The 15,277-nt window shown below is 44.1% G+C and overlaps 1 protein-coding gene across 1 annotated transcript in view; it reads left to right on the forward strand.

The window, feature by feature from the left end:
• WDR70 (WD repeat domain 70) overlaps nt 1-15,277 on the forward strand; it is a 1,822,964-nt gene that overhangs the window by 143,269 nt on the left and 1,664,418 nt on the right. The window contains exon 4 of the mRNA XM_085631103.1: nt 7,502-7,691. Coding sequence (XP_085487229.1) covers nt 7,502-7,691 — 190 coding nt within the window. The remainder of the gene's footprint in view (nt 1-7,501; nt 7,692-15,277) is intronic.

The raw sequence follows: 15,277 nt of genomic DNA on the forward strand, positions 1-15,277 counted from the left end.
AATGAAGGAACACCGCGCCATCAATCGTATATACAATAGGAACAGAATGAAGGAACACTGCGCCATCAATCGTATATACAGTAGGAACAGAATTAAGGAACACTGCACCATCAATCGTATATACAGTAGGAACAGAATTAAGGAACACTGCACCATCAATCGTATATACAGTAGGAACAGAATTAAGGAACACTGCACCATCAATCGTTGCCTCAGGAACTTAGTCCAGCCTTGCGCGGATGTCCTACGCAGAATAAAGAACTATCCGAGGTAATAGCGGTTAGGCTGGTAGTGGAAGGTTGTAATTTTATCCTGGTGTTATCACAAGCAACACCCGATGATTGTTTTAAAGCTGACAACCCGATTGAACGAGTAATTATCGCTTCCTGAGTCAGCAAGTTTAAAAGTTCCAAGGCTTAAAGTTCTTGTGCTCGTTTGCTCAAATTCTTTTTATACTTTCTTTATAGTTCTGCTCTGATCAAAGATAGTTTGAAACGTAAAGGCAGTTAGTCATTTTACTCACGATAAAGTAAATGGTGGGAAAGATACGAATGTACACCTTGACACAGAGCCTTTTTCTGTAATTAAAAAAAAAAAAAACTTTAGTTATCATTTATTTAGAAGTCATTTGGCCTTCCAAATGTTTGCCTACTCTTTTGGATTAGCACTAGATCTAGCACTTAACCACTTTACAGCACAGTATTTTATACAGAATCTCTGGTATTTAAATTGTAGGGTACACTATGCAGCTAGCTTTGGTAGACATTGACCAATCTAGCACTTTACCATTTCAGAGCACAGTATTTTATATCGTATTTGCGATATTTTTATTTTTAAGTCTACTTGTGCTGTTTTGGTAGGCACTGCCAAATGTAATCATATGTTGTCTATTAGCCTTAGAAACATTAAGCCAAAAACTGCTGACCTGCTAAATTTCCCTTTGATCAACGATCCATGATCATTTATGATACTGTAAACAGATACTTGTACTGTATATTAGTATTGGTTCTGACTTTAATTTGCTTTTTAACATATTTTAAATAAGAAACATGATCTGTGCACCTTTTTTGTAAAAATTATTTTGCTTGCACCTTAATGGACTTGATTGTCTAAATGAGGAAATGTTCTACTATATGTTTGTAAAGAACAATGGGAGAGCTAGGGAAAACTAGGGGGGTTGTGTCCGTATCCCCTGGATTTAGATAAGCTTCGTCAAAGGTGGACAAACCCAATGTAGTGTGGTACGGTCAAAATGAAGCAATGTTTGGGAACCCACCAAGTGGGTTAAAAGGCCCCCTCACACACCAACCTGGTTGGTGTCATGCTTCATCATTGGGGCCCCAACCGGGTGGCCGAATGCCTCCCGGTTGTGCTGCGACGCCTGACTACAGCGGAGCTGGTGTAGTGCAAAAATGTGATGTGGTGATAATTAAAAAATACCGCTGAGAATCCTTGCCATTAGAAGATTTATTATTGGCGGCTCAGGGTATTGATTAAAAAGATGTGTGATGCAACTAAATGGAGAAATAATTATCTGTTAGTTGGCTATGTGGTGGGTCTACATGTTTCAGCTCACGAATAAAAGTAGTAAGGAGCTTTCGTCAGGACCAGTGTGAAGTGAGTGGCAAAAGGTGATGTGCCACGTGGTGAAAAAAATTAAAAATATAAGTTACCTACACACTCGCTAAGGTGTGTGGAACGCGGTGTCAACACAATAGCGGACACTGCGGCGCAAACCTGTGGGAGAAAACAAGACAGCACACAAGACACATAAGAAATCAACATTGGTGCCCTGGATGGCAGGCAACATACAAATAGATTTTAGGTGCTGTGAATAATCAAACCTGTCTTCAATGAACGTACCGTAGGTGACACACATACATATGAGGTGTATCATGCTGCTATGCGAAAAGGCGGAGGCAAGACCATTAGGAATGCTAGGTTGTACGCAAAGCGCTATGTGAACTAAGGGTGCCAAGTGGTAGGTATTACGGCACTACACAGGACTACTGGTGAATTTCACACGAATAGCGCCAAGTGATTATACTGGCAATGGTTGCGAAACCTCTGCATGAGGTGTGAGAGGCCCAATCTGCGCTGGTGGGAAGGGGCTGAATATAGCCTCCAAGCGCTAGAGGTAAGTGATGGGCACAGGCTCAATAAAAGAAACACAGTGCGCGAAACAGCAGGGGGAGGGAAAAGGGGAAAAGGATAATTACACTATGGCTGAGTGAAGGCGCTATGCAGGAAGCGGGAGGGGGGCGCCTCTTACAACAATTCTGTAGGCAAAAGAAATAACAAGATTAGAATGCGAGGTAGGCAGGAAAGTGACGGTATCCAGCTAGAGCGAGTGGGAGACACCTTACTTGGTTGTGAAGCTACCATCGCCTTGCACCTACTGTGGCCTCCCGAAGTCCCGGATGCTGACGGACCCCGGGGGAGAGGAAAATAAATAGAAAGGAGCGCCATTGTGTACGTGCGTCCGTGCTGGCAAGCTAGGGCGTTGCCGAGTGGACCACGCATGCGTGTATGTGTAGCGTGAGGCTAGCGCGCATGCGCGTAAGGTCACCAGCGGTTAGGGGCGCCTGCTCAGAGGAGCAGTCGGAGTCCCGCGAGCATGCGTGAAAGAAACAAGTCGCGAATGGTGTGAATAGAGCCCAGGAATACTGGGAACAGCAGAGAGGGCGACCAAGTAACACAAAAACCATGTGCCCACACAGGAGTGAGAGCCTGGTTGGGATTGAGACAAGACAATTCTATAAAGTGCCCGGGAATGGTGTAGTAGGAGAGTTACGGGTGGGGACATGGGCATCTGCGGCCAGCTGTGTAGTAGGAGCCAGGGCCTGTGCGAAAGTAGAAATGTCAGATGGCCGGATAAGCCGAAACGGGAACGAACGATGGGGGAGCCTATGATGTCAGTACGAGCTACAGATTTAGGCGTAATAAAGTGGTATCAGGTTGTCAGGACTTTCTCAGGCAGTTCCAAGGGATATTATCGTTCAAACCAGTGATGTGGCTCGAAAGACGATATATCCATCTTTGTTCCTGTTCCAGGAGGCGAGTCTGGATGTTGGGAATGTTGTTGTCCAGGGCTTCGAGTATGACCCATCTCATGTCGTTGGTCGTGTGGCCTTTTTCCAAGAAGTGATTTGTCATTTTTGTGGTGTTTTTCTTGCAGCGTATGGTGCTGCGATGCTCACAGATTCGGGTTTTGACTTTGCGGGTGGTCATACCAATGTAGGTCAGATTGCACGGACATATGATCCGGTATACAACATTCTCTGTGTTGCAGTTGGTGTGTTTTCGTAACTCCCATGTCTTCCCAGGTTCCAAATTCAGATATTTGGTTGTCTCTGTGATATGGCATATGCTGCAGTTACCGCAAGGGTAGTGCCCCTTGATGTTGGGGAGGCCCCAGGCGTTAAGCACCGTGTTGGAAGGTCTGACGGGGACCCCTGGTCTAGTAGACACTATGGTGTCCTTGATGGATCTGGCTCTTTTAGTTGAAAGAAGGGGAGGTTCCCATTTCAGGTGGCCTGTGTTGAGGATCTTCCAGTTCTTTTTAATGATCTGCGCAACCTTGTTGGACACTGTGTTGTAAGTGGTGACACATGTGAGTGGAGGGGGGGTGGGTTCTTTTGGGTACGTTGTCAGTAGACCATTTCGGTTTTGATTTCTGGCCCTCTTACTTGCGGTCTTGGTTATGTGTTTCGGGTAGCCGCGTTGGTGCAGTTTATGGCAGAGGTCTTGGGCTTGTATTTTGTAGTCTTTGGGGTCACTGCAGTTTCTGCGAAGTCGCAAAAATTGGCCATACGGGAGGTTTTCACGGAGGGCCCGTGGGTGGAAGCTGGAAAAGTGAAGGAGGGAGTTACGTGCAGTAGGTTTGAAATGTGTTTTGCTCATGAGTCCTCCTGCAACTGCATGGATGTCGAGATCTAGAAAGGTGGTATGGTATCTGTCAAAACTGTGTGTGAAACGTAAGTTAGGGTCACATGTGCTTAGCCAGTCACAGAAGGCGGTGAGTGATTCGCTCGATCCTTCCCAGATGAGGAGGATGTCATCAATGTAGCGCTTGTAGAACTTAATATGTGGGATACGTGGCTGATTGTTGCTGAGCAGATGTTTGGTCTCGAAGCTGAAAACATACAGGCCCGCTATGCTGGGAGCGAAAACGCTCCCCATTGATGTACCATACTTCTGTAGGTAGAGCTTACCCTCATATTCGAAGTAATTCTCTTTGAGTGCGAGGGTGGCGCACTTCAGTACAAATGAGGGAGGCGTGTGGTATTGCCAATAAGTCCCATTGAGGGCCTCTTCTAGAACGCGTAGGGTGTCATCTTGGGGGAGGCTGGTGTACAGACTTTCCACATCCAGCGACACCAAAAAAGAGCTGTCAGGGTCATAGTGAATGTTAGCTAAGAGTCCTAGCAGATCTTTAGTATCTTTGAGATACGTGCTAGTGGACTGGACCAGGGGTTGTAAGAAGTGGTCACAGAAGCGTGAGAGGGGTTCCAAAAGGGACCCAATGCCTGAAACGATCGGGCGACCTGGGGGGGAAACCTGTTCTTATGGATTTTGGGAACAGTATAAAAGTATGGTATTTTCCCATGGGTGGTGGTGAGGAATTTGGCCTCACTTTTTGAAATGTGCCCACTCTGTTCAGCTTCTCCTACTAGGGTTTGGATGTTCGCTTTGAGTGAGATGCTGGGATCATGAGTGAGCAGTTCGTAGTTCTTAGTGTCATTGAGTAGGCGCTGACATTCGTGGTGGTAGTCCTCTCTGTTGAGGATTACTGTGCCTCCCCCTTTGTCGGCGGGTTTGATGATTATATCAGGGTTGTTCTTCAGTGATTGTAGGGCCAGCCGTTCTTGTTTACTAGTGTTTTGAAATGTGTGGGGTTCTTCGAGGGCTTCGATTTCCTTGAACACTGCTTGTTCATAGACCAAGATTTCAGGTGGGATAGAGCTCGGGGGGGGGGCATGAATGTAGATTTTACCCGGAGGGTGGTGTCCCCCTGGTCACTAGGGTCAGGGAGAATCGGAGTGTTCTCGAAGAATGCCTTAAGTTTTAGTTTGCGAAAGAATTCAGCTAGTTCGCAATGTAGTTTGAATTTATCCAACTTGGTCGTGGGTACATAGCCTAGACCTTTTTCAAGGATGGCTTCCTCTGTAGGTGTTAGAATATATTGGGAGAGGTTGGTGATGAGGCTTAGCGTGTGCTCGGGCCTGGTTGTTGGTCTCTGTTTTGGCTCCTCGTCTGTGCTCCCTGTGGAGGGTCGTCTTGCCAGTGTACTGTGTTCCCTCTGCGTCTCCTTCCGCGACCTCTTCGGCCTCTTCCTAAAAAAGGCTGTGGTTGGTTTTGGTTCATGTATGGTGGTGGTGGACCAAATGGTGGGTTCCAGCCATATCCGAATTGTGGGTGTATTGGGGGATACATGGGTGGGTATAGTACGTTGGGTCCCCGGGGCCCCGGGGTCCACGGTTGTTGCCATCCTATGGAGCCCCCTCTGCCTTGCTGGCGTCGGCGATAGCTGCTATTGCTGGAGCTGCTGCTTCCGGATGAGTCTTCATCTGATGTTGTCCCTGACATGTCCGCCCGATTGGGTGGTTGGAAGTCCGCTGCGGCGTAGGGATAGGTCTTAGTATAGGAGAATCTTTTGAGATCCTTTTGAAATTTGGTAATCTTGCTTTGGGTGAGGCCTTCTTTGTATTCGTTTATTTCTTTATTGGTTTCCTCTAGTTTTTTCTTGAAAGAGGAGAGAGTGGCTTTGAAGTGCGATTCCGTGGTTTGTATTTCTATGAGGAATGCATCGGAGAGGCGTTTAGATGTTTGGATGATAAGAATCATCCAGTCACGGGTGCATCTCCACGCTATTTGGGCCCAGTCCTTCCGAAAGATGGGATCCTCTAGAAAGATACGAGGGGCATTCGTGACTATCAGGCCTCTTGGCGCGGTGTTGTTCCTCAGATATTCAGTGAGAATTACCCCGTGGAGTATGGTTCTTATCCGGTTGCGCTTTTTCTCATTTAGGTTATCCCAATCAGCTGTTTGTGCGATCGAGGTTGCTAAGTTGAAGTCAGATGTATGTTTCCCATTGATTAATTATAATAAGCTATTGGTAGTAGGGGACTATAACTACTGGGCCGATGGGTTAGACACTAGTTTTGAAGGGCTGCAGTTATTTGAATAGATGAATTCTCTTAATTTAACACATCATAATAAAGAACCGACGCATGGTAAAGGCCATACGCTCGACCTTGTTCAGGTTTTGGATTAGAGGTTTGAGATAATTAGTTTGGGAACATGTGGATAGTCAGATCACTACTTTATTAGGATATTGCTGATTATTCCCTGGAGGAAGGACGACCAGCCAAGGGATTGTAAGGTTCTTCTGAGATGTGACAAAATCGATAAACCACTTATGTATGAACTATTAGAGAACACCAAGCCATCATTAAGTGAGATCTCGAATAAGTGCACCGAGGAGTTCAGAGACTGGATCGATAAAACTGGGCATGAACTTGCTGCTTGGATAGCCAGTCGTGTTTTAAAAATAAATGGGAATAACTTTTCCTTGGTTTACTAATGAATTGTTGACAAGCCGAAACCTCTCTTTTGAGAGTTACTCACTAGCCAATGGACTAGGAAATCTGGAGCCAAGTTGTGCAAAACGTTGGAAAGTTAAACAACAGATTTTAAATGTAATACACTGTTTAAGCGGTAATCAATGCAATTTCTTCAGGAGCGGTGTAGTACAAGTTCTACCAGTCTAATGGGTCAAAGTCTAATCTAGCTGCCACATTCTGTATCATTAGAAGGATACACAAATACAATCTGTGTGGCCCAGAAAAATTCCATTGGCATACTTAAGGTTTGCACCTTTGACCGCAGTCGTCATGGTCTTCCAATTCAAATATTCCTGATTATTAGCTTAATCGTGTTTAGGAAAATCTTCAAGACCTGGCTGTTTAAGTGATAAGATCCAGTGCCAACTTTGGTGACTTCTGTGGAACCCTCAGAGCAATCTGATGTTGCATCAGTAGATTAGATAATGTAATAATAGTATTATGTGTGAATTCTAGGTCAAGTGTGTGACCTGCTGAGTGTTGTGCCAATACTAGTTTGACTGAAGCTCAGGGCATGTAAGTAATTGGTGAGATCTGTTGCAAACTTTTGTCTTTTGGTGTGTCTAGCTTTTCAGTGTTGTGTCCTCTGTAGTTTGTAGTGGTTTGATAACCTTTCTGTCTGATAGAGCTGATTCGTTGGCTTCTAGCAGACCAGCGTAAGCAATCAGTAACCGATTTGATTTCTTGTGCACCATTAAGTCTTTTATGTGTCTTGCATTTACAACATTTTAACAATTATTGACTGTACCATATTTTACTCCTTCTGTGGTCCACATTTAAGGAAGGTATGTGTGTTTGTGCTAGATAATAAGCTTGGAATGAGCTAACTATTGGAAAACCATGATTAGAATGCATATCGTTTGCATTATTTTCAGTGATTCGGATAGTAGTGAAAGTGAGGAAAGTACAGATGAAGAGATAATTGGACCCCCTCTACCACCTAATCATTCACGATCCCACCGAGCTGAAGATGCTGAGGATGAATTGATTGGTCCGCCTCTACCTCCTGGTTACAAAGACAGTGACGATGATGATGATGAAGGTGATGTCCAGGAGGAAGATGACGTAAGTAATTATTCTTGATAGTTTCCTGTTCCAAGCCTTAAGCATACCGCATTCTCCTACAAGAACAATTGTGTAATGAATTGTATTTATTTACTGGCTTTAGCACGTCTATCAGTCATCCCTCAGTCTAGATTTCTAGTCTTCACAAACCTGCTCCATGTGCTAACAGCCCCCTCACCTTAACTGTTCCTCAATCCACAGAACAGAAGGCACCTCACAGCAGCTGCTTGACATAGGGGGACTTGAGTGTCATGGAACACTGCACTATATAACTATACTTGTACAGGTTATATATAAAAGCACACCGTCTAATGGCATACAACGCTTGTACAACAATGCAAGTCTGGATGCTTCGACTTCAAAATTTTCAGAATTCATGATAGTCTAAGATGGTGGGTCACTCTCACAAACATGCACATTTTCTTGTTAGATGTGAGAAGGCCTGTGTCTCAGGAGCTGAGTATGTCTGAATATTGAAGATAATGAATGAAACTAAAGTTTGTTAGAGCCACATGTATCTTGTTTGAATGTAATATTTGTTAACCTGGTGTGTCCTAATTGCTGAGGATTGCCCTTAAAGTCTGAACATGAGAGGCCTATAGTGATAGATAATTTCTCTTCTTGGCCAGGTGGTCTTTCTAAAGCATATATCCCCTGTTACAGACTTTTCAAGTACATGAACCCTGTATACAAATTGTTCTGCAGAAAATTTAAACCAATAACCAAGTGTTAACATTTTCTGTATGTCTGCGATGGATGCACCATTAGCTGTCTTAAAACAACGATTTTATTTAAGGATCATAAACACAATGTGCTGCCCAGCAGCTGCATGTATGGCTAAACTATGAGGCTAAAGCATGGTTTCAATTGTGTTAGAGCAGAAAATACACGTTTGATGGAATTCATTGTAGCCCTTCTCTGCTGGTGCATCAGAGAGCTGTTGTAAATAAGTCATTCTTTGTCAACCAGGTGGTGGTCGAACGTTAAAGGCTATACCCTAATTAAAGGAACTGTGCTATAAGCTACTTGAGAAAATACTGACACCATGGGTGTTGTTTTTTCCTCTGGTGTGGTTTTGTTCCCCTGATTTGCATTCTGCATGTGGGAATGGAAGTAATGTGTTAATATTGTAGGTTTCCATGATCTGAGCTGCAAATCTCTGAATGTTGCATTATTTCCTTGCACTGATTTTGCCAGGTTTTCATTGTGAAATAAAGGCACGGAGAAACTGATGGTTCCTTCTCATACATGCATACGAATTGTAATAGTGATTAAGGTACAAACATCCGTTTGTGTCTGATTCATGATTACCGCAAATAATGGAAGGGGCTCCCTCACGTACTTCCTTGAACATGAAAACCTATGGCGAAAACGGAAGGACGTTGTGGAATCATTAAAGTAATGCTACTCTATACAGAGCAAGTGTTAGTGGGTAACATTGAGTAGCAATTTTGTTCCTTATTTAGGAATAAAATTGGCTTGTGGGTTGGATATAATGCTTTTGTTGTCTTATATGTAGAAGGTATTCATGCTGCTTTTATCCTTTTTTGTACTGCTGGATGACACTTGAGTGCATTGTTTTGGGGAAATACTGAGAGGGCATAGGAGTCAACAACCTCAGGACTTTCTCATGCTTGTAAAGAAAGTGATACGTTTTTGAAAAATTTATATTTTTTATTACAATTGTGAATAACTCATAATTTTTTCCCTGATCACTCCCATTTCTTGACTGATACTGGTGGTTACTGACTCTGATTGTGCCCTGGGCTCTACTAACTAGACTCAGGGCATGTGCTCTGTTTAAAAGATATATGGTAATTAGGTGTAATTACAATTGGTATGACAATCTACCTTTAAGCCCTTAGTATATGGTAGGGCATGTAGGTTTGGAGACCCAGTAGATTTAATGCACTTAAGTGTGCTCTACTGTGTTGCCTGCTGCCATTATTTTCTAAAGTCAGCCCTACTTTGCAGGCTGGTTTTAAAGTAAAACTATATTCAAATTTGACTTTGGAATTAAAGGTAATTCCAAAGTCTTAAACTACCTTATATTTATATGCAAGTCATCCCTAATATCTCCCCTAGGTGCCACATAGGTAGGGTGCCTTGTAACTATATGCAGTGACATTATAAAAACATTGTTAATATGCTCCGGTGAGGGAAAAACTGCCTATTTAATTTTCCCCCATTGTAGTACCGTAGCACCACAGGCTATCACACCTGAGCTTAGGACGCGACAGTTGCAGATGGCTCAGCGTTGCTTATAGGAGTTTACCAGATCTTTTATGCAAGTGGAAATTCTGCTTCCCTTTACTTTACCATGCCATACCAGACTGTCTATGCAAATTTGTTTTAAAAATTATTAAGATTTTATCTGACCACCTTTAGTTAATTTGGTAATGGATGAAAATGGTGGCACTATGGAGATACTTGGAGCACCTTTTAATTGTCTTATAACAATACTACTTTCATTTCATAGATCAAACTGACTGGCTCAGAGGCTAATCAGTAAATTCAAACCATAGAAATTTGGTATGAAGACTTATTTGCTAATTTTTATGACAGTTCTCAACTAGACAGACAACCACTTAATATTTGGAGAGAAGATTGAAAATCACAACTTGTAAACATTCGACTATATCTATTGACTTTTATGATATTGACCACAAAAAGGGCCTTGAATAAGTTACTTCCTTGACGTAAGGTGTTGGCTGTGCCTCTTAATGTCACTTTGTCATTGAAGACCTCAAGGTGCATAAAATAAACAAGAATTGGATTGAACTCTTTGTGATACTTACTTATTGGACTAAACTTGTTTACTGCACTATATTCAGAGTGCTGTGATATATTATGACAGGAGGGAGCTAAAATTATACTTCAAAATGTCTAAATAGTTGGAATACATCCAACAACTTTCCAAGGCTAGATTAATTATAACTATGACAGAAAAGAAGTAATAGAACTTGCTTTTCTGATGTGCCTTATTTCTGAGCTAGAGTAGCTTTTCCTGATTGGCCAGCTTTTTACAGGCTGAGCAAAGCTGCTCTGATGAGGTGTGAAGTGGCCTGAAAGCAAATCAAGTGACATTTTGGGGTAGGAAATCTGCAGAGCAAAATGCAGGAAGGGGGCTGGGTAGCCAAACTGGTCTTCAAAGAGGGAAAGACACTTATGACAGGACCCAGGATGACCCCTTCTTCCTGCACCCCAAGCCAGATGGGAGCCCCTGTTATTGAACTAGCAGAGGGGCTGTAAGGGAAGTGTTAGGTATAGTTAGCCAACCCTGTAAGTTGGGTTAGCCAGACCTAAAGCTCCAGGAGATATTTTCTCCATTTTGGTTTTTAAAGAACAGTTCTTTCTGGGCCAAGGATTTGCAAGACTTGAGCGGAAGTGGTCATCTTTGAGGGTGGCACCCTGCACCCCATTGGCCATGAGAGCCCCCATGCTTGCCAGCCCAGAAGCCTGGATAAATATTTGAGAGCTGGCCAGCAACTTAGATCCTTACCTCAAGAAGGACTGTCCTGCTGGAACCCCTGATCTGCACCAATGGGACTGCACTCTGAATGACTGTACCTGCTGCACACTTTAGCCCTACAGTAAAAGAACTAAGCCTTGCATCAAACGTTTAAGGAGTGAATTCTCTGAAAGCAACAGGTTAGTAGAGCTCCACTTGTACCATCTACACCAAGAAGAAACATGCTGACCACTTTCAGCTGGACTATGACTGATTTGGCAAGGTGCATGGTAACTGTAGTCCCAACTCTCTAAGTAGCAACTTTTAGCTTCTGGCACCTTGGCTTGTGTTGAGGACCCATCAAGAACCCAAAAGGAACTTCTGATCATTTGGAGCATTTTGACCAAAATGCTCCATAAGTTGACCGACCCATAGTTGAGTCATGCCGGCGACGTTGAACCGATACCCGGCCTGAAATTCAGGTTTGCCCCACTGAAGCTCCAGAGCTCTAAGTCATCGACAATACTTTTTTATTTTTTATTTGTTTATTGAAGTTTTGGCAACACCATCCAGCGTATTGACATATCAAAACAATATAACTAAATCAATAATAAACTAAATAAATAAATTAAAGGTACATATTGGTGATCAGATGATACAATAAGTGCATAATAACGGTCCCGCCCTGTCGGGGTATTTTAAGCATTCTGGGCGATGCGGTAACACAATCTTACAGATTACCAGTCAAAGTCACCCAGTGTCAGAATGAGACTGGAGCAGCAAATGTTCTCTTAGCGGATCCGTAGTTCTGGATGTTACTGGCAACTCCTCAGCATACAATTCCAACTGCTCACGGCAGTACACCAGATCTTTAATCCATTCATCAATTTTCGGAGCAAGTTTATTCTCCCAAGTGAACATAACCCGCCTCTTGGCAAGTAGGAGGGCCACTCTATCACACCTATCCATGGTGGCTTTCAAGTGGGGGACATAATCAAGGAGGCACTCCAGAGGTGTGCACTGCAGAACCTGACCCGTCATAGTGTGTATACGTGTAGCAACAGTCTCCCAATATTTAAACACAGGGTCACACTGCCATGCAAGGTGAATGAAATCAGCATTGGATTGACCACAGCGCTTACATTGATCAGAGTCTCTGAGGCCCATTTTATATAGTTTAACAGGGGTGTAATACATTTGATGAATTAATTTAAAATGAATAATCCGCAGATTGCCATTCGGCGTGAGACGACCTGTCAGCATGCAAATCTGTTCCCACTCTTTCGGAGTGATCGGGGGGGGGGGGGGTCACTAATGTGTTCCACCGCCTTAGACTGATATCCGGCCCTCGTACTGTTTCATCCTGCACCACTTTATACAATTTGGTGATCAGTTTTTTCCTGGTCGGGGCTACTAATAAACTAATAAAATTTGGAGTGATTTAAGGGTAGTGGGTTCAGCAGGGAAGCTGGGGTAGTGATCTCTGAGTGCACGCTTCAAGTGGTAGCAGTAGTACTGGAAGAGTCGAGTGGGGTTTTGAATGTAGTCTAGGTCGTCTCCTGTAATGTAGTTATCCCCTAGTTAAAGGTCGCTCATATGTGTGATGCCAGCTTCCCTTAAATCTTTTACGGGCCCTTTTTCCTGAGTTACCGATAAGGCCGCGTGACCGGCCAGAGGTAGAGCAGGAGCGTATATAGGGAGTTTGTGCGCACGTTTGCCAATCGCCTGCCAGGCTGCAATAGTGGCGTCGATAGTGTTAATCTCAGTCCTGGGCGTCTGCCTATGAGTATGTGTAAGGACGCTCTCATGTGGTACAGGTTGGGTATCTCCGTCCTCTACAGCAATGTGTGGAATATAATTGGGCGTCCTGAACCAATTATAAGCGTATTGGGCCTGTGCACAGAGATAATAGACATAGAAATCAGGAGCAGCGAACCCCCCCCTTTATCATAATCAAGCGTTAGGGTAGACCAGCTAATTCTGGGCTGTTTATTCCCCCATACTAATCTCAAAAGCTGGGTGTGCACTGTTTAAAAAAAAATGTTTGGTAAGTTTAATCGGAATATTACAGAACAGAACTACTTCGATACGGTCTGCAAGGGACAACGGAAGATTGGACCACTTGTCCACTTGTTGCACCAAGGTGTTATAGGCTGGGCCATAATTCTCTTTGATCATGGTGTCAGGGTCACGGTGTACCCAGACACCAAGGTACTTAACTGGGTCTGCAGTCCATATCAATGGGTATTCTAACTGGAGCGGAGACGTGATCCGCGTTAAAGGAATAATGACCGATTTCTCCCAGTTAATTTGGAGCCCGGAGAATAGGCCAAACCTAATATATTCTCGGATAATTGGAGACAGATAAATTTGGGATCACGGATAAACAGGACCATATTGTCCGCATACATGGAAATCCCGACCAGTCAGTTATTAAAATTGAGGGCAGCTTCTCTATGGCATTGACGTATTTTACAAGCTAACGGCTCTAAAACGAGGGCAAAAAGAAGGGGGGGGACAGAGGACAACTTTGTCTAGTACCGCGTTCTGTATTAAACGGTTCTGAGGTGAGTCCACCCACGCGTACCCTCACAGACGCGTCAGTATATTGGACCTTCTATCCATCGCGTCAAGATAAAAGGATATCCCATTCTGTGCAATATGCGCAACATATACTTCCATTCAGTGGAGACAAATGCTTTGGTCGCATCCAATATGACCGCAGCAGCAGATAACTCAGGATTAAGAATGTGGAACATTGGGAAACTAGTGCGCAGATTATGGGAGGTGGATCGCTCTGGCATGAACCCGGACTGGTCCGGGAGTACAAGAAGAGGCATCAGAGGTTGGAGTTTTTTAGCCAGAATCTTCGCTAGTATTTTTGCACCTAAATTTATCAACAATAGGGGGCAATATGATTCACAACGTGTGGGTAATTTATCTTTTTTGAGAAGGGTGATAATTAGGGCTTTTCTTAGGGAAGAAGGAAGGATCCCGCACTCATGGGCCTCTGCATACATTTCCAAAAGGTGGGATACAAGGAGATCTGCATAGGCTTTGTAGAACTCTGCCGTTAGTCCATCAGGCCCGGGGGCCTTATTATTGGGAAGGGAGAGAATAGCCTCCCGGACATCAGTTTAATCTATGGGCTGGCTCAAATATTTTCTGTGGGCGTGTCTGATAGGTATTCGTCCAGCGCCTCATCTTCCATTCTGCCCCTCTTGGTATACCTAGACGAGTAGAATTGCTGAAATCGACCCACTATGGCGTGTGGAGTAAAGTGTTCATTCCCTATTTGGTCAATCGAGTGATGATCGGCCCTGAAGCGCAGTTTAGAAGCCAGACTCCTCCCTGGTCATCCCCCTTCACCATAAGCCCTGGCCACATGGCTCCTTGTTATGTACCTTGCTTCAGTGTCAGCCAGTGTTTTGTATTCTTCCACTAACTCATGTATGCGAGCCAACGTGTCTGAGGATGGTGACTGCTGATACTGTCTCTCTAATTTACCCACGGTCTGTTCGGTTTTTGACAATTGGCCTCTAATGTCTCTCAGGATCCCCGCTGTGGTACCGATACACACTCCTCGTAATGTCACCTTGAATGCCTCCCACAAAGTGGCCTGACTGTCCACTGATCCCATATTGAAGTCAAAGTATTTTACAATAGCTGTTCTGATGACTTCATTGTATATCGGATCAAGCAATGCCTCAGCACGAAATCGTCAGGTGAAAGGGAAGTGGGGGTTTGTGGGGATGCAGATGCTGAGAGTAACAGGGATATGATCAGATAATGTGCGCGGAAGCGTGTGGACATGTGTGACCCACCCATTAGCCTCTTCGTTCAGCAGCCAGTAGTCATGCCGAGACCAGCTATTGAATGCAGGGGTGATATGTGTACCCTCCAGAGCTTCAGCGTTTCGCAAGCGCCAAGTGCCAACCAAACCCATTTCCGCCAATGCATCTCTGATACATTGGGCAACCCTAACAGTGCGCGCACCTGATGGATTGGATTTATCCACTTGTAGGTTAAGATGGGTGTTTAGTTTGCCTCCCCATATGACTGCGTATTCAGGCCATGTCCGCAAAACATTAAGCATTTGTAGAAAGGGTGTCGGGTCATCCACCACAGAACCATA

This window comes from Triturus cristatus, chromosome 2_1 (genome assembly GCF_964204655.1).
Source record: "Triturus cristatus chromosome 2_1, aTriCri1.1, whole genome shotgun sequence".
Taxonomy (NCBI): Eukaryota; Metazoa; Chordata; class Amphibia; order Caudata; family Salamandridae; genus Triturus; species Triturus cristatus.